The 19,834-nt window shown below is 44.6% G+C and overlaps 1 protein-coding gene across 1 annotated transcript in view; it reads left to right on the plus strand.

The window, feature by feature from the left end:
- The first annotated feature begins 6,692 nt into the window (after positions 1–6,692).
- Bace2 (beta-secretase 2) overlaps positions 6,693–19,834 on the plus strand; it is an 85,421-nt gene continuing 72,279 nt past the window's right edge. The window contains exon 1 of the mRNA XM_021209328.1: positions 6,693–7,062. Within this exon, the coding sequence (XP_021064987.1) occupies positions 6,763–7,062 (300 nt within the window). The 5' untranslated portion in view covers positions 6,693–6,762. The remainder of the gene's footprint in view (positions 7,063–19,834) is intronic.

Raw genomic sequence — 19,834 nt, forward strand, 5'->3', positions numbered from 1 at the left:
ACACACACACACACACACACACAAAGAGCATGTGTAGTATTGTATATGTTCATTTTTGTCTCCCTTCTCTCTCTCTCTATTTACATATGTATATATATTCACACACATGTATTTAAATATATGTATGTATGTACATATATTCACAGGAGCTGGTCTAGTTTCATTTTTGTTGCTATGATAAAATATCCTGACAAAAAGCAACTTAGGGGGCTTGGTGAGACAGCTTAAGGGTGTGTTCTACTCTCACAAAGGATTTTATTTCAGTTCCCAGCACACAGGTTCCCAACTCCAGATCCAAGTCCAACACCCTCTTCTGGCCTCTTCAACACACACACACACACACACACACACACACACACACACACACCATACATATACACATATTTTTAAATACACATGGTAAAAAAAAATTTTGAAGAAAGTTAGAATAAAAGGATTTATGTTAGTACACAAGTCAGAGCACGAACTTAAAACAGCTAGGTTTTACATCACATCCATAGTCAGAAAGAGAAAGAAAGAAACACAGGCATGCCCACTTGTCCTCGACCCTCTGCCTAGGGAATATTGCCACTGACAGTTATGTCTTCCCACATCAATTCAGATAAACTCTACAAACATGCCCACAGGTCAACACAATGTAGACAATTTCTCACTGAGATTTTCTTCCCAGATGATTCTAGGCCACGGCCTAGTAACAATTAAAGTTACTCATCACAGGGCATGCAAATGGCAATATTCTAATTATAACATTTCGTCTTCACCTATTATGGACAATATATGTCCATAAAGAGAAGCATGCCGTCATCAATTTTTTCTTTAGATGGAGACATAGCTTGTACAGGAATCAAGAAAACAAATACTTGATCCTTGTCCTTTCTCTGCCAGCTTTTAAATGTAATGAGTTGGGTTCCTTAGCATTCTCTAACGCTAATCAATGTACCTTTAAAAAGAACATTCCGAGCAAACAGATTTTAACATAATTGAAGTGTTTGGAGCTACTGCAGTCACTGTTTCACATGACATTTAAATGTCCCAGCTTCACCCTGCTTGTGATAGGACCTCAGAACTCTTTGATGGCAGCCCTGCCTTCTGGGGTGACAGTGTTCTAGGTTAGCTCATTCACTTTGTGAATTCAGTCTTTTCTCTCTAGTTTCCTTTGGAGGAAGTGCTTTTAAAAACCCTATTCTGAGTAGCAGGAATTCTTGGTTTCTGCGACTTTTCCAGTAGTCAACAAAGAAGAGAGTTTGGTGGGGTCCAGCCCTAGCAGGGTTCTGAACCCAAAGGGAGGATGTGTGGAATAGGTTTGTGTGAAAGAGGGAAAAGAAGACTTTAGCCCACAGGTTAGTTCACATACTCTGGCATACATACTCAGGTCACCTTTATTTATACATCTATTTTTTTTCCACAGCTGAAGATGTTTTACATTCATTTTCACATGTTCAATCTCTTTTAAGAAATTTCTATGTTTAATAATAATGTGCTCCCTGTACATTTTCCTTCCTTCTCATCCTCAATTTCTACAGTTTTCTGCTAGCTCATGACTGTATTAAGAAAGACAAAACAAGCAAGCTAACCCAGCACATTGGTATGTAACCAAGTGACCATGGTTGGCAGCAATTACTGTTACAGTGTAGAGAGGTGATAGACTACATACTCAGAAAAATTCTGATTTAATTATTGACTTCTAGCATGTTCCCATGTTCTGACCAGAAGGCCTAACTCCTTTAATACCCAGGACTCTCAATAAATTAGTAACGTGAGTCAGTTCCTCGTCCTAGCTTGCCTCACCTCTGAATGTTCCCATTAGGTCTTGGAACCAACCAACAATTCAGCAAGACCTTTGTAACCTTTTGATAATCAATTAACTTGTCTGGAACAGGTTGGTGGGCAAAGTGATGTTAGAACTAAGTTCCCATTGGAAAAGAACATCTGGACACTAGCTAATGTGCCTAGACCAGGGCCTTGTGTTGACTCAACCATATCACCATTATTAACAAACAGAGGAGTGGAGATCTATTTCACTCCCATGATCCTCAGAGACAAGCAAGAATAAATCATAGTCCAAGCTTTCCTCTTCTGATTCTGGGGAAATGTCTGTCACAGACAAACTGAGAGTAAAGAGTTCCAACAGCAATGCAAGGCAAAAGTAAACCAAGCATGCCCTTAGGAAAAGCCAGGAGATTCTGTGTGAATATCCCCACAGGTCTTTGCAACCTGGGAACCTAACACCTCCAGCCTTGCCATAAGGAATGAAGTCTGCATTATACTCATGCACTTTTCCCAGCAGAAGCATGGTCATCTCCATTTTAGTTTTATTTTCTCATAATAGAAGACCCTGGGACCATACACTGGAATTTTGAATCAATCCAAGACTCCAGTTGACATTTGCATCTCGTTTCTTCCAGGTTTAAATCTCCCTTTCAACCAGTTTTGTTTTGTTTAGTTTTGTTTTGTTTGTTTTGTTTAATTCTAACAGTGCCTCCTCAGGCCACCTTAATGGGATTGTCTGGTGAAGAACTGAAGGCAATTTCCCTGGGTGATTCTGATAAAGACAAAGTCACAAGGAAGGGCACAGTCACCAGTGTGGGGTCCTGCACAGGATGTCATGTGAGAATACAGGCTGAGCTCTATCTAGGGTAGTGCTATTTTAGCAGGTGGACATTGTAAGTAGAAGAGGGAGTGAAGGGAGGTGAAGTTGGTAAGATAGAAGTATAAGGATGGGTCTTTGGTAAAGACCTTATATTGCAAGCAGGAAGATCCAAGTTCTATCCCCAGCACCCACTTAAAAAGCCAGTCCACACTTACAATCCTATCACTGGGGAGGTGGAGACAGGAGGATCCTTGGGCCTTACTGACCTGCCCAACTAGTCTGATCAACAAGTTCTAAGTTCATTGAGAACACTCTTTCTCAAAAAAATATAAGGTGGAAAGAAATTGAAGAAGATGCCTGGCATTGACCTTTGCCCTTCTCACACATGAACATGTCCACACACATTCACAAACACACACACAAAGAACTGTGGCTGAAAATTAGAAGACAGGGTAAGAGCAAGAATGTTTTAAGTGAGTGGAGGATTTAGCTTATGTATGCATGGGTGGGGAGAAGCCAGGTGGCAGGTATATAGGACTCCAGAAGAAAGCAGAGATGCAAGTTTGCACTGGGTTGCAGGTGGCTGGGCCCATTTGCAGCCTTCTGGAGCCCCAGTGATAGAAAAGAATGGTGCCTTTTGGTCCAGGTAGCAGATTCAAAATGTCCAGGTCCTGTTTAGCCATTTCCTCCAGCTATGGGTGGAGTATTTGATATACAGGGTTGGTTCGGTTTGGTTGTGTTGACAGTGACAGAAGCCTCAGTATAGGATGATTGGTCTCAAAAGCTGCAGGCCCTTTAGTCAAAGCTGTTTCATACAAACACTAAAGTAAACTTTGCCCTTTTACAACTCCAGACTTGCAGGAACTCTGGGACATGTAAGAGGCAGACAGACTGAATGCAGACATAGTTGGGAGGATCTGGCTGTCTGTTAATAATCCTGATATTAACAGAAACTTTACATGTGTCATGTCACTCATTGCAGTAACCTCCACCCCACCCCAATGATATAATCTTCATTAAAATGTTGAGTTGGGGCCAGGGAGACAGTGCAGTGGTTAAAGTGCTTGCCATGCAAGGGTAAAAGAGTGGGTAAGCATGGCAGCCCTCCCCTCCCCCCCTTAATTCTAGCCTTTCAAGGTAGAGACAGGGCATTCCCAGAGCATGCTGGCTAGTTAGAGTAATCATATAGTTGAATAAGGCATAGTAATCAATAGAGGATAGTTCCCAACATCAACCTGGGACCTGCACATGAATGAGCACAGGGCCCGTACATGGAAACACACACACACACACACACACACACACACACACACACACACACAGGGAAGGAAGTTGCTCACTATGATATATTTGCTATTTTATTTATTTTGTGTGTGCACAAGTAAATTCATTGGGTATGTGCCTGTACGCATATACTTGTGGAAGGCAGAGGTTAAACTTGGGTAATGGTCCCCAAGAGTTATTTTAGATACTGTTTTATTGCTGTAAAAAGACACTATGACCAAGGGAACTTGTAAGATAAAGCAATTAATTAGGGGCTTGCCTACAGTTTCAGAGGGTTAGTCCATGATTACCATCACACGTGCGGCAGCAGGCACTATATGTATGGTTTGAAAACCACAGCTGAGAGCTTACATCTAATCCCAAGGCATCAGACAAAGGGGGAAGGGCTAGAGTGAGCTTTCGAAACCTCAAAGCCAGCAACAAACCTCATCCAACAAGACCACACCTCGTCATCCTACCCAACAATTTGGAAACAAGTATTCAAACATATGAGCCTATGGGGCTCAGGCTCACTCAAACCACCAGAGGAGCTGTCCACTTTTCTATTATTTGAGATAGGTCTCTCACTGGAACCTGGAACTTGCCAATTAGATGTGAATAGCTGGCTAGTGAGCCCCAGGGATTGCCTCTCTCTGCCTTCCCGGTTGCTGGGATTGCAGGGAAGCGCTGTCGTACCTGGGTTTATAAATGGGTGCTTGGGATTAAACTTAGGTTTTCATGTTTGCACAGTCAGCACTTCACCAATTGGGCCCAGGTGTGTTTTTATTTTAATTGTTAATGTTTCTCATTTTGGATTCATAGTTTGTTAAATACAGATCATCATACTGAGGCCCCTAGTCACTTGTGAAAGTGTAGCTGGGTCCTAGAGTCAGAAGTTGGAGAAGTTGTGGTGTGAGAAGAGCTCCAGTGAGCAGAGCCTGCTATCTCCAGGGGATGCCAGTGAGGCAGCCCATGTCAGGAAGTGTTGTGAATGCAATGAGGCTGGAGAATGCTAAAGTCACACAGAATGAAGACAAGGTATCTGGTGCTACTCCTTCAGGGCCTGACCAGTACTTTATTGACAAGATGGTCCTACCACTCATTAAAACGGCATGTGCTCTTGATCCTGTCTCTATGCAGTTGTTTATACACCTCCCTTTTACCAGGAAAAGCTTGGAATATTCATGCTACATGAAATAGGGATTTTCGAATTAAAACATTAATTAAACCTGAGTTTTACAGATTTCCCCTGTGTATTTTTTTTAAACTTCTAGAGAGAACAAATGTCTTTAATATTGACCTTATACCTTATATGTCCTGTAGCACCTGAGTTGATATCCTTGATAAATTCCATGTGCTTCCAAAAGGATCTTGTCATTCTGAGAGCTGTCTGGGTTGTCCCCAACCCCTCAAGATTGGACACCAGGGTTTGTAAATAACCATCTCTTTTAAATTGCCCTTTCCTTACAATCTTGAATTTAAATGTGAATATATGAATGAAAGAGCTCTCAATAACTATGCAGATTTATGGGGAATAACAATTTAGGTTCTGTCCTGGAATTCAACCATGCCTGCCTTCATGTGGCTGGGGATTCCTTGAAGCTTGGATAGAGTTCAGAGGGAAAAAGTGTAACCTGTAACCAAAATCATTTAGAAAGTAGTACAGTTGAAGATCTCATACAGAAAGGTCCCTGGTAGAACAAGACAGGATTCTGACATTAGGAAGGAGGGAATAAGCACAGAGGCATGTATCTGGAAGTTCCAGTCAAGGATTAGGGACGCTTGATTTCTATTTTCCATTGTTTGAAAATGGTCTTGTTTGTTTAAAAAAAAAAAAGCCAACATAACTCAGCTGGAGGAGACACAAAGATTTCTTCTATTCCTTGATTCAGCAAAAAATCGATGAGTTTAGCTGGTGTAATTGTCCCCCCTGCGTTCAGTACCTAAAATAAAATAGCCCTCTAAATGCATTTCTGCAGCTTCAGTGTCTGACTAACAAGTATTAATTAGATAATCTGCGGAGAGCTGGCGGGCGGATGAAAGAGGGGGAGGGCTGGATGGCAGCCTCATTTGGGACCCTGATAGTAATTCACTAACTTGGTGGACTGACTGGATTCCTGGGAGACTGAGCTCAGCTCCTAGCAGAATTGAATCTGCATTAAGGACAAGAGGAGGGCCAGGAAGACCAGGCCCAAAGCTACCCCCTCAAGCAGTGGTTTCAGGTTCAGGGGAGGGTAAGCAGGAAGGAGTAATAACCCAGATTACTTCTCAGAAATTCAAAATCCTCTCACCTGCCTCCTGTAGCCCTGGCGCTCTCAGAGATATCAGTCTCCATTCATACTTCGAATCCTTTCTCAGAGAACCAGCTAACTCCTAAGGAGCTGGAAGGGAAGATCCACGCGTGGGAGAAGCCCCGAGAGGCAGACCCTGTTGGAGATGCGCTTGGCATGCGGAGAGGCGCGCTCTTTCACATTTGCCTGCCCCGCGCGGAACCTTGAGTCCTACGGACACTTCTGCCTCTGCAGGGACAGTGGACCCCTGCGGGTTCCTTGAGGGCAGGGCCAGAAAGCCAGTTTGCGCTTTAGCTGCCCCTTTAAGGGTTCCCGAAACTTTCCAGCAGCTCTAAGCTGAGCCTCGTCACATCCGTTAGCTGTGGCCTCCCGGGCACGTTCCGGGGAAATTTTGCACTCCAGTTTCCCGGGGAAGAGGCGCGACCCGCGCCCATCCCTGACCTTGGCCACAGAGGAGGGGCAGGGCCTGCGGGGAGGCGGCCGCCAGAGGGGGCAGCGACTGAGAACTTGTTCAACTCCGCACCGCCTTCTCCAGCCTCCTCCCTGTCTGCCCCGCCCCGGCCGGCTAAGGACCGCAGAACCGCGCGTTCGCAGACTCGCCGAGCCCCCGCTGCGGGGATGGGCGCGCTGCTTCGAGCACTCTTGCTCCCGCTGTTGGCGCAGTGGCTCTTTAGCGCGGTCCCCGCGCTGGCCCCCGCGCCCTTCACGCTGCCCCTTCAAGTGGCCGGGGCCACGAACCACAGAGCCTCGGCTGCTCCGGGACTCGGGACCCCCGAGTTGCCCCGGGCCGATGGCCTGGCCCTCGCACTGGAGCCTGTCAGGGCTACTGCCAACTTCTTGGCTATGGTGGACAACCTTCAGGGGGACTCTGGCCGCGGCTACTACCTAGAGATGCTGATCGGGACCCCTCCGCAGAAGGTAGGGTTGGGGGCGGTGGTTTCTGGGAATTGACTCCACGCGATTTAATGTCGTCCCTAAGGCAGTAGCTTTCCCTGGGAAGTAGGAGCGTCAGGGAGGTGCATGGGTTGGGTGAGGAGTGGAGGCGCGCGCTAGGGACGCACCGGGGAGCGCAGCCTCTGCCCCAGCACAGCTCAGGGGGTGTGAGCAAATGTTTCAGAACTTGGTGGCCCTCCCCCACCCCGTGGAGCTTGACAGCTGAAGGAACCTGTAACAAGCTTCGGACCCAGGAGCGACGCCTCCTTCCAGCAAGAGCAGTACCTACTGAGTGGGTGGTGGGTGGGGTCTTAGAAAAAGGTGCTGTTAGGTGCAGGGAAATCACTGGAGTTGATACTGTCTCTATGCTGTCTCATTGCTAAAAAGAGTCTTGGACAGCATCCAAGGCGCAGTACCCTTTAAAAGAGATTTCTCCATGAGCTCAGCTAAAAGACACCCGGTTCCAAAGTGTCTCTTTGCCCTGCAGAGCCAGCCGCCTTCCTTCCTTGGAGTTTGTTTGCTGGCTTCCTCATAGCTGTCCGGCTGCCCAGCCTCTGGGAGCCGTGCACCCGCCAAGGCATGCATCCTGCGGGGGTTGGAGAATGTGAATGCCATTAGCTGCTGGGGAACACCGAGCTTGTAGCAAGGCGAAGATAAAACAAACGCAGTCCAAACAGCTTTCTTTTCCGCCTTGTGCTGATGTTCATTTAACACTTTGTGTATCAAGGGAACACCGGCTCCCAAGCAAGGAATCTGGCAAGGGAAACAAAAGCCTCCCAGAAGTGATCCGACCCTCTCCAATTCGAATTCAAGTTGTCTCATGAGTTGAACGCACCGTATGAAGACACTTTATTTTTAACATCGTCGTTGGGGGTTTTCATGCTGATGTGATTACCCATAAATAGAACATGCTCATGACTTTTGTATAATTCTAATTAAATTATTCAAGACTTTAAGAGGATGCACCTTGCTAATTTTTAAAAAGAGAAACTGCAGAATAACTTCTGTAGTTGTTTAGACCTTCAAGACTGTTTTACTCAAGACGTTAGTTGTGGTTGCTGTACAGGGTCCTTGTGTGCCCAGTCCAGAAGTGGCTGCAGGGCAGACTGAAGGGGTGGTGGGGGGTGGGCTATGTCAGCTGAGGAGGCTTAGGGTCCCCTGAGCAGTCTGACTACCACGTGAGCATGATCTCAGGGTAGAGGGAATCCTGTGAACTGCAGTTGGCAGAACTGCACAGAGCAGGAGGGACCTGCCTCTTTCTTTTTATACACAGGCCCCAACTAAGTCCTCATGTGTTAAACTTCTACCTTCAAGGAAAAGGGAACCAGAAAAAAATAAAATAAAATAAAATAAAACTTTAAAGAGGAGAAGACTTCTCTCACAAAGCTCTCCCTTGCTTTGCCTTTGTTGATAATTCAATGACCTTTACTTTAAACTCAGTAATGAAGTTTAATTAATTTAATTACCCAGGATGTAACGAGCACCCGGGTTTGTATCCTTAGCACAGCCAAGGAAGTACTTTCTCTGAGGTCATTTCTCAGATAGACTATAGCATGCTTCTAAGCAAGGCTAGTTTGTGACAGACAAGTATCATTTCTGCATATCATTCCACAGGGGTGAACTATTCTGTGTCGTTGCCCTGGTATGATGAAGGGACAAATTGCTTCATGGCAAAATCTGTGCATCAGATGCTTCCATTGTAAAAGCTAGGTGTTGGCAACCTGGTTTGGCTCTGTAGTGTCTCTGATACCAGCAGGGGTTTTCAGATGACTAGGGGAAGCAGTAGGGAGGTGACCTCTGAACCCCAAAGACAGTTCCTGCTGAAGTAGTGGGCACAGGGTCATTCGTGGAATTGATTTTTTGCTTTCTGAAACCTCAAGTAAAATTGCTTACAGAAAGAGAGGGAAGCAATACATTAACAAGACTTCTTCAGATGTTAATAACCACAATGTCTTCAGCCTCCATGTGTGATGAACACCTTGGCAGTTGTGGTCTATCTTCCAACCACCCTCTTATATATATCATACCCAACGTGTGTGTGTGTGTGTGTGTGTGTGTTTCTGTAGAAGTATGTATGCATGTTTGTGTATGTACAGGTATGTGCGTATGTGTGTGCCTGCCTGTGGAAGTCACAAGCTTGGGCATTATTCCTCAGGAGGCTATTCACCTTGATTTTTGAGATGGGCTCTTGGTAGGATCCTCCTCTCTCTGACTGGTGTTTGGTGCAAATGTTCACCACAAACCCAGCTTTTGTGCTAGCATTGCTATGTTCATTGAGAGTGTCAGGGGTGAAGTTTGGAAACATTGAGTGACTCACTAGTGCAATGGAGTAATAAAGAGGGAGGGTGGGAAACAGAGCCCAGGTCAATAGGCTGAAGAAACTAGGCTTTGAGCCATGGCAGATGATGCTCATTCCTGCATGTTTCCGGTCTGCTTTTCCTTCGTTTGTTCTTTACTGCATTCTTACTAGGCAGTGGCCCCTGACCAGTGCTGGGAAGATAGGAACTGCATGTCTGACGGTACCAAGAGTCTTTCCCATACCCCATCACCTTTTCTCCTCCTCCTTAAGGCCCTGCTTCAGGACTATCTTAAGGAGTAGTTGGATGCAGGAAAGTCCTTGAGTGGAAGGATGTTAGATGGGAGTCTGGGTGTTAACCAAAGCTCACCAGAGTCCTGTTATCCTATGGGAAGGCCAGCCATCGGAAGTGTGCTTACCCCTGTGTGATCTCGTTAAGAACCGGGGTCCATTGTCCTGCCTACGGACTCTGTGAGGAGTCACAGGCTACCCAGCAGCCTGACAGAGCTTCAGAGCCCTGTACTGGCAGGCAGGCCCACGTTGGCATGGAGATGAGAGTCAGGGTTACACACTGATACCATTATGTGACTCCTATCTAACAGGAGACCAGCATGCACTGGAACCATGCAATTTGCTCTTATTAATAATATGAGTATTCAAAAGTGATTATAATTATAGCAATCTACATTATTAAAATATACTTTCATACTCACACCATAAATCCAACTGAAGATAGCAAATGTCCACAGCTCTATGCTTTATGGTGTCTCAGAAAAGGCTTTGGAGGCTTTCTGCTGGAAGATTTCTGTCATCTGCACTGATATGGGTGAAACAACTGGCAAACTGTCTTCACATTTAAGCCTTCCAATATAAACATTTAACAAAGTACTTTGGCATATGTGCTGGGTTATTGAGCAACCTCTTAGCACAGCAATTGAGAGTATAGAATAAGACTCCATATAATTTAAGAGCTTTTTTTTTTTTTAAAGAATAAACACTGGAGTCCCCCAAACACATTAAGCTCACATTAAGTAAGCGAGGTTGGAAAAAGGAAGGTATCCAGGCAAGGGGAAATCAGGAGGGGGGCTCTGATAGGCTCACTGTTAAGGATGATAAAGAGTGAGAACACCAGACTAGCTGTAGCCTAATTATTCAGCTCTGCCAGCTGCCCTCATTCCTTCAGTTGAGATGTGGAGCCCCTGGACCTTAGAGAAAGGATTCATCAGAGGATGTGAAAGGCTGACAGACAGAGCTCAAGGAAACAACATCAGCACCTACCTTTATGTCTTGTGTATCCAATGTAGAATGTCATGCTAAACATTTTTGTTGTGGGGTGTTGGATCAAAACCCACACTAGAGAAGTATTTCATCATCAAGCCTTGTATCCTATTTCTCAGCCCCAGCAGTTTGCCAAATTTGCCTCATTGGATTTCCACGCTTTCCTGTGGAGATTATACAGTCATTTGATTTAATTTTAAGATGGAAACAGACTTGTCCTGAGTCATGTCTCCACGGCCATGCCATGAAGGGTGGGTCCATCCATTCTATCAGATCCATCGACACTTGGACCCCTGTCATATAAGTTCCATCTCAGTAGAGTGACTTTAGAAAAGAGCCACCTTCCCTTTTCTGAGTCTTTTGGTGCTGATGAGGACAGCGAGGGACACTTGTGTCTCAGATGAACAGAAGTAAGTGGTACCCTTCTGAGACCTCAGTCCCCCATGGTTGATGTTCTCTGCATTAGTGTCTTCAGCTTCCCTACCAAACTCCACAGACCAGAGGCTTAAAGCCATTGAAACCTATTCCCTTATAGCTGTGGAGGCTGGAAACCCCAAATCTAGGGTGTCAGCAATGAGACCATGTTTCCTCTGGAGGTTCCAGAGGAGTCTACTTCATTTCCTAGTCTTAGCATCTGATGGTCTCTAGCATTCCTCTCTTGTGGGTGTATTGCTCCAGCCTCTGCCTCCATCCTAGCTAACTCCTCCCTCTGTGGGCATATGCCTACAGTCATTATAAAGACACCAGTCATTGGAATGCCTTACTTCACTTATTTATATTTGCAAAGACTCATGTTACAGACAAGGTTATGGGGCTTGGATTTCCAACTCTGGGCTGCACAGATAATGGTGGTCCCATAAAACTGCATGATCTATGATACTACAGCTGTCTGTCTTAGACACTTTTCCTGTTGCTGTGATAGAAGACTGATAAAAGCAAATTAAGGAAAAAAAGCTTGATTCTGGCTCACAGTTCAAGGACAGTCCACTGTGCAGGGAACTCTAGGTGGCAGGAACTCAGAGCGTTTTATTCCCAGGTTCCCATACAGGGAATAGTGTCAGCCACAGAAGTCAGGTCTTTCCACCTCAGTTAGTACAATGAAGGCAGTCCCCACAGGCATGCTCAGAGGCTCATCTCCCAGGTGATTCTAGATCCTGTCATGTTGACAGTTAACACTAACAATCACGCCATCTAAGTGTGTCTCATTATAACTCTGTGATGTTTGCACAATGACAAAATTGTCTAATGCCACATCTCAGAACATGTCCCCATCCATAAATAGTGCTGTGTCTGCCTGGGGGGAATACAGTTTTATCCTCACGTCATTTCTAAGCTTATAATTTTTAGATCCCACTTGTTAGTTGTCAGTCATTTCAGGTAAGAGTTCAAGTGCAACATTCATTAAGATTGAAGAGCAGGCAGTTGTTTGGTTGTACTAGTCAGGGACCTATGGTAAAGCAGTGAACTGGAGGAGGCTCAGAGGGAGGGAGTTCTGATGCTTTCTGCATTCTTATGTTGTTTTCCCCACTAGATAACAGTTGTATACATGATTAACATGTCTCTTGTCTGTGTTCTAGAGTGGCTGGAATTTGTGTTTTGCAGCTGTATCCAACTTCTGCAAGATCAAATCATCAGGGTTTGAACTGTGGTTGAGAAACACTCTTGCTGAAATTTATGCTTTAAAGACCTTATCAGGCACCAGCCACCCCTCGAGAATCAGGATGTGTTTAATAAGGAAGCCTGTCAGGACTCTTTCCTGACACACCCTGAGTATCTGCTTTCCCGAGTCAGAGGTGGGCCAGCCTAACCTGATTTTCAAGGTTAGCTGCCCCGTCTTCCTGTTTCCTTCAGCATGCTTGCAGTCCACACTAACTAAACACCAGAGGAGAAAGAGTAAGATTAGCTGTTGATATCTTTGTTTGCTTTCTGTTGCTAATAACAAGATGCCACAGACTGAGCAAGTTATGGAGAAGTTTGTTTTGGCTGTTTCTGGTCCAAAGTTGAAGGCCTGTATCTGGGGCTGTCTCCTTGTTGGCAGAGTCCCAAGGAGACATTGCATGGAGAGGTCTAACCCAACTGGCATTTGGAGCTGATCCACCCCCATGGTACTTTTCACCTGTTATTCTTATCACCTGAATGTGTTTACATGCTCACAACAACAGAGCCTAAACCAACTCCTAAAGGGCCTACTTCTTCCTGCATTGTAATAGGAAATTATTGTGAGAGTTGAGGTGAATCTACACATTAAACCATAATCATTATTTTACATACTGGCTTAGCCCTGGGTGCTCTCTGTAGGATCTGGTCACATGCTATGGGACTTATTTTCTACCTTAGCTTTTGGCTTCTGCATTGCTTTGCATGCAGGGTTCACCCAAGTTTGGAACTGCTAATACCTGTCTTCCCCCCATGCAGAGGACAGCAGGATCAAGGTGGTCCTGTATATGTTCCTCCATCCCACCTACGCCTTGCTTTTACAACTTATCATTGCATTTATGTATCTATTGTTGGAGTCACGTGCACATGCCACAGGGCATTGTGGAAGATGGAGGACCATTGTCAGAGGCAAGTCTCTCCTTCTATAGTGTAGGTCCCAGGAATCAAACTCACATCGTTAGGCTTGAGGGCAAACCTGTTAGTCCCCACTGAACTCTCTCTCCAGCCCATGTCTCTTTCATGACTAACAGTGGGCTTTATGTCCCTTTGGAGGTCTTTCCATCTTCCTGGTTCCCTTCTGGTCACCCTACTCTGCTGCCAAGCCCTGGACAGTCAGTGGTTAAGTTGTAGATACAGGCAGAACAGAATATTTCTGTGAGGAAATGGCCTTTCTGGGTGTCTCTAACTCCTAGCTGTGAAGATACAAGGTTGTGGGTAAAGTGTGGGGAAGGGTGAATGTCATATAATTTGGGTCACTTTCCTGCCCCTATAAGTCTGTGTGTGAGATGCAGGTGAACTGGAAATCACTCAGCTCCTCTTCGTCCATGCTTGACACTATTGCTACCCAATAAAAATGGTCATATTTCAGAATTCCCCGAAGAAGTTGCTGACATGCCAGACTGGGAATAAAAGCAGTGCTCTTGAGTTAAAGATTGGCCATCCAACGCAGGTCTCTCAGTGGATGATGGGGTTTTATTACCCAGTACACTGTATACCAGTGCTGGGAAACATACAATGTCGGAGCTGCTGAGTTAGGATGATGGAGAGGATTGGGGATGGGGAAGCAGGTGATGCCCTGGATTAGGTCCATCGTTCCAGGCAGCCACAATTGCAGTGGGGGAAAGCATCTCTTTCTATCTCACACTAGCTTGAAATTGTCTAGGAGCTAAGCACAGTCTCCTGGTCTCACTGCAAATCTCCACTGGCTTCATTTTAGCAGTGGTTTTGGCAATGGGAAGGAAACGGGTTCTCGATGTCAGTAATGCCTACCCCTGCCAGAAGCCAAGGTCTTGCATGTGCATGTGCTGGGGTGTTTCTGTGACAACATTGAGGTCACTGGGGGATGATCCTGTTGACAGAGATTTGTTGCTCGATATGAAGCCACATCTTGCTGAAGGTGAATGTAGATTCCAGAGGTCCTGAAGGACCAAACAAACTCTTTGTTGGTGCCAGAGTTTTTTACATTGGAAGTCCCTCTGGGGGAAGTATGTCTGTATGGTGTGGCATGCCCAACACCTAGTGCTTACTTAGCCCACATCTGTTATTTCTGGATTTTAGGTGCTGAGAGGAAGTTAATTAACTTGGCTGAGCCTCAGTCTCCCAATCTGTAAACTGGGGAATTTCACCCAATGATCTGAGGTTTCATAGAAGCCTGGACCCTTCTCAATCTGTTCTATTGGCCAGAATCTTTGATGAGTCATTCAGGGAGCTTCGGGAAGGAAGGATCTAGTGTCCCAGTCAGCAGGGACAAGAGCTTCTTCTGGCTCACAGGTCACAGTGGGAATCATTGATGCTGGGAATCCACTGGCTCACAAGAGCTGGCTACAATGGTTCTGGAACAGGGTCCTGAGATCCTGCCACGTCTCATGTCCATCAACCATGCTGGATTCTATCCTTGGACTCTATATAAATACCATTGCAGAGGCCAGCACCTCCTCTAACTTATGCAGAGTGGTCATTTCTCGTCTTCCTAGACAAGTTTCTCTTGGGTATTTCCCTTTTTGTCTACTTTAGAAATTTCTCTGCCTTAGGCAGATTGTACTCCAGAAAAGTCCTTATATTGGACAATTGGGAAGCCTGAAATGCAAGTCCTTTTGATGCACTGCTCAGAACAGCCTTTTAGAAATGTCCTGTCTACCACGGAGCCTTTACTGTGAATTCAGAAAGCTTGAAACTTCCAATATGCCACTAATAAAGCCAAATGAAAAAGAAAAATCTAATCAGAACCTAGCAGATGCCCCATGTTTCTCCATTGGCCTAAAAGGGGCTCTGTTACCTGTGGTCACCACCCCACTGCTCCCATGCAATTGTGACTTACAGTTGTAGGAGCTCAAGGAACTGTACAGAGGCAACGCAGATGGAGTTGCTACCCGTGGTGGGTTAACTGAGCGCCCCGTTCTCTCAGTTAGACTGCTCATCATGCTAAAGCAGAGAGGTGGCTGTGCTAACTGTTGGGCTCTGTTGTACTTTCCAGAGCTGTCCTGGCTGGGAAAATTGACACTCCCTCCAGCCCTGTCACATATGCAAATCCCCTTATTTTTATTTTTCTTAAGAATCACTTTTAATTTTTTGTATGTATGTATGTATGTATGTATGTGTCTACTTATATATATGATCATGTGAAAACTGGTAGAGTCCAGAAGAAACCATCAGGTCTCTTGGAGCCAGAGTTATAGGTATTAGGAATCTCCTGTTGTAAGTTCTGAGAAACTAGCTCTGGTCCCTGCAAGAGCAATATTGGATCTTGACCTCTGAGCCATCTCTTTTGACTTGCAGCTCCCTCTAAATAAGCTGGAGATATTTAGATGGATTATTAGCACCCTGTACTCTCAGTTTTGGTGTCCACTTGTGTCAGACATTATGGAGAAGTACAGAAATCTAGCCTGGTGAAGTAGCTGTCCCAAACATCTGTGTTCTAAACTATAGCCAGCCTTAACTGGAAATGGTTTGGTCTTAATTTTTACAAGTTTATTTCCCAGGGCTATGACCTATAGCAGATTAGAAAGAAACAGAATTAAGAAGTGGGCTCAGGTCCTAGGGAGATAGACTAGCCAGTAATTTACTTGTCAACAAGAATAAGGGCAAGAGTTCAGTCTCTAGAACCCATGTGAAAAGACCCAGCATGGTGAAACATGGTTATAGTTCCAGAGTTAGAGAGGCAGAGACAGGCAGATACCTAGGGCTCACTGATGGAGCAGCCTAGTCAACCAATAAGCTCCAGTCCAGTGAGAGTTTATGCTGGTTAGTTTTTTGTCAAGTTGACACAAGTTATAGTCATTTGTAAATAGGGATCCTCAACTGAGTAAATGCCTCTAAAAGATTGATCTATATGCAAGTCTGTGAGGAATCTTCTTAATCAGTGATTGATGTGGGAGGTGCCACCCTTGGACAGGTGGTCTGGGTGCTGTAAGAAAGCACAATGAGGAAGCCACGAGGAGCAGACCAATAAGTAGTGTTCCTCTGTAATCTCTGCTTCCGCTCCTGCTTCCAGGTACCTTCCTTGCTCGAATTTCTATCCCAGCTTTCCTCAATGATGGGCTGTGATGGGGCATGTAAGCCAAATAAACCCCTTCCTCCCCAGATTGCTTTTGGTCTTGGTGCTTATCACAGCAATAGAAAGCAAACTAATGCAGAGATTATCTTTTTTTTAAAAAAGTGACAACAACTAAGGATTAACAACCAGGGTTTTATTCTAGCTTTCAGATGCATTTGAATACATGTATGCACATGCAAACATGTGTGAATATGTGTATGTACACATGTACATGCACACACACTCAAGGGAGCTAATCCACTATTAATACATGTCAAGGAAGACATGGATAGTACAGATTAAGTATGTGTTTCATGTTTATTTGGAGAATCAGCTGTGGTCTGATGTGTTGAGATCTCAGTGCAGCATCAGCCATGGGGTAAGAGTTCTAGAAATCCGAGTCCCAGTAAGCAGAGGGAATACCAAGCAAAACGCTGTTCTAAGCCCTTGGATTGACAGTTAACTACACAGAGAAGGTCCTTGTTTTTACACACTCAGTATTCATCTGAGGAAGACAGATTGTTAAAAAAAAAAAAAAAGCAAACAGTATTTTTGAGAATGCTGTGCCAAGGTGCAGCCTGGGAACACATGTCCTGGAAAGAAGACTGCCAACAAGGCTTTAGGAAAGACACTGCTGAGCAGGTGCAGATGGAGCTGGTCTGACATGATGAGAGGGACTAGCCTAGAGGAGATGAGACAAGGGTGAGCCAGGAGGTACTGGTGGCCTCCTCATGCTGTGTTTGTGTGGGGCGGGGACAGGCATGCATGTACGCTTGTGTGTGTGTGTATGCATGCATATGTGCATATGCATGTGTATGTGCTTGTGTGTGTGCATGCTCACATGTGTGTTTATGCATGTATGTGCACTTATTCACATGTGTGTATGTGTATGCATGTGTACTTGTGCATGTGTACATGCATGTGCATGTATGTGTACATGTACACTTGTGCATGCATGTGGTTGTGTGTGTGTGTGTGTGTGTACACATGCACATATGTACATGCACATGTTTTCCTAGACCCTACTTCAGCAGGCGATCCTCTCTCATCTACTTTATAAACCTGCTTTAGAGTTGGGTTTATGAGAAAAAAAAATGCCTTACAGGGCATGCATACATTATACCATACTACTTATGTGCATGTGTAGGAGTGAGTTGTGAAGAGTATTATTAAATATGGATGGCTTGGAAATATCTGAATTTTAAAGGAAATTGAAACCCTGAGTGCCAGGGGAGGCAGCATGGTAGAGACCATTTATCCCATTGTGTGTTGTTTGGTGGTCTCTTCATTTGGGGCCCTCAGGACAGGCGTGGAATCAGGAAATGGATGTGCCTGGTTTACTGAGGATATCCCAGGATATCCTAGGAAAGCTATGGGTACAGGAGATGGTACCGAGAGTGGATAGCTGAAGCCCATACCCTGATGGGACCTGTATTAGTTACTTTATATTGCTGTGATAAAACACCACGACCAAGGCCACTTATAGAAGGAACAGTGTATTTGTGCTTATGATTTTATAGAAATACAAGTCTATCACCATCACTGTAGGGAGGCATGGTAGCAATCAGGAAATCAGGAGCAGCAGAAAGAGCAAAGTGTAAGTGGTGAGAACCTTTACACTCTCAAAGCCCTGTGACACACGTCACACAAGGCTGCACCTCCTAAAGCTCCTCTTCCCCCCACCCCGGAAAACACAAAACAAAACAGCGCCACTGACTGGGAATGGACTGTCCAGTTACATGAACGAATGGGAATATTCTCATTTAAACCACCACAGGGAGCCTTTGAGAGATAATGTCAAGTAAGTACAGCAGGATGGGCTGAGGATAAGGGTGCCAATGGGTACCATCACCCACTCCTGCTTCTTATGGGCTGTGATTGATAGTGCCCACCACCAAATGCACAAAGTATAATTCAGCCCACCTGTCCTATATTATCCAGAATCTAGTTCTGAGTGCCTCTATGAGCCAGGCTGGAGTAGACTCTAGGTTGAGTTTTGCTTTGAACTTTTTCTGCAAGATGACAGTCTGATGTGTGAGGTATTGAACAAGAAAGGTTGGCTGGGGGTGAAGGGAGATTATGTTTGAGGCTAAAAACAACTATAAACCTGCCTTTGAAAGACAAGCATCCTGCACATAAAGACATTCAAAGGCTCTTGAATATCAGGTGCCTCACACTGCCGAATAGCGGTACAGGAAAGGCTTGGGATGCTAGAGGTGCCAGATCTACTGACTTCCTGTGACCCATGGGCACATTTAGCTAAAGATATTTCTAGGAGGTTTCTCATCCATAAAAAATCTATCATGTCATAGTTTTATTGTACTTTTATCAACACAAATTGTTAAGTGTAGTCATGCCATATAGGACATTTTGCTCAAAAGACAGAGCACATATACAGAGGTGATGGCCTAGAGCATGATCGGGTGGAGCAATTCTAATTGCCTTCACACTATAGGCATTGTGGGGTACCTCCACAAGGCATTGCTCTCATATTGATGGTAAAGCTGGTATAAAAAAGCTTGTGTGCCAGCCATTGTAAGTGCAGTTAGGAGCAGTGATCATACTTTAGAAGTGAAATGAGAGACACTAATGTTGGTTTATGGATGTACTATGATCTTATGTTATTTTGGAGGGTGTTTATTCTACATATAATAAAAAGGTAATAGTACCCAGCCTCAGGCTGGCTCTTCACTGGAAATTCTAGAAGACAGTATGCCGTTCTGATGTGGTAACTCTGGGAAGGCTCTTCTAGAGGAGCTAATTTCTAAGAGGATCCAGATTGTGATATTATTGAACTTGACCCTATACAAGCCTAGCCTAATCTTTCTATTTATGTCTTAGTTTTTAACAGAAAGGTTTACAAAGGTTTTTATATTTCAGTCTAAAACTAGAATAGGGGGTATGGTTCAGTGGTTAAAGTGCTTGTTGTGCAAAATTCATATAAATTTTGGGTCCTGTCTGTAATTACAGCCTTGAAAGGTTAGGCAGAGGATCCTTAGAACATGCTGTCTAGTGGACTAGATGTATTGATGAGCTCTGGGTTTGATTGAGAGACCTTGCCTCAGTGTAGACAGTGGAAGATCAATTAAGGGATGATTTTCTACATTCACCTTGGGTCTCCATGTATATGCACATGTATACACAAACACAAACACCACACACACATGCTTTCACACATATACAAACATGGATGTCACATGTACATAAAAATCTTAAAAGTGAAAAACATGTAAACTAAGGGTTCAATAAGGAAAAGCGTTTTGGGTAGTAGCACACTGTTTTACTAGAAATAGGTAAAGATAATTAAAAAGTTTATTAAGAAAAAGAGATAGACATTCTAGCAAGATATTTTTTAAATTTATTTATTATTATTTTCTTTATTTACATTTCAAATGCTATCCCGAAAGTTCCCTATACCCCACCCCCGCCCCTGCTCCCCTACCCACCCACTCCCACTACTTGGCCCTGGCCTTCCCTTGTGCTGGGTCATATAA

The sequence above is a fragment of the Mus pahari genome, chromosome 12, assembly GCF_900095145.1.
Source record: "Mus pahari chromosome 12, PAHARI_EIJ_v1.1, whole genome shotgun sequence".
Lineage (NCBI taxonomy): Eukaryota > Metazoa > Chordata > Mammalia > Rodentia > Muridae > Mus > Mus pahari.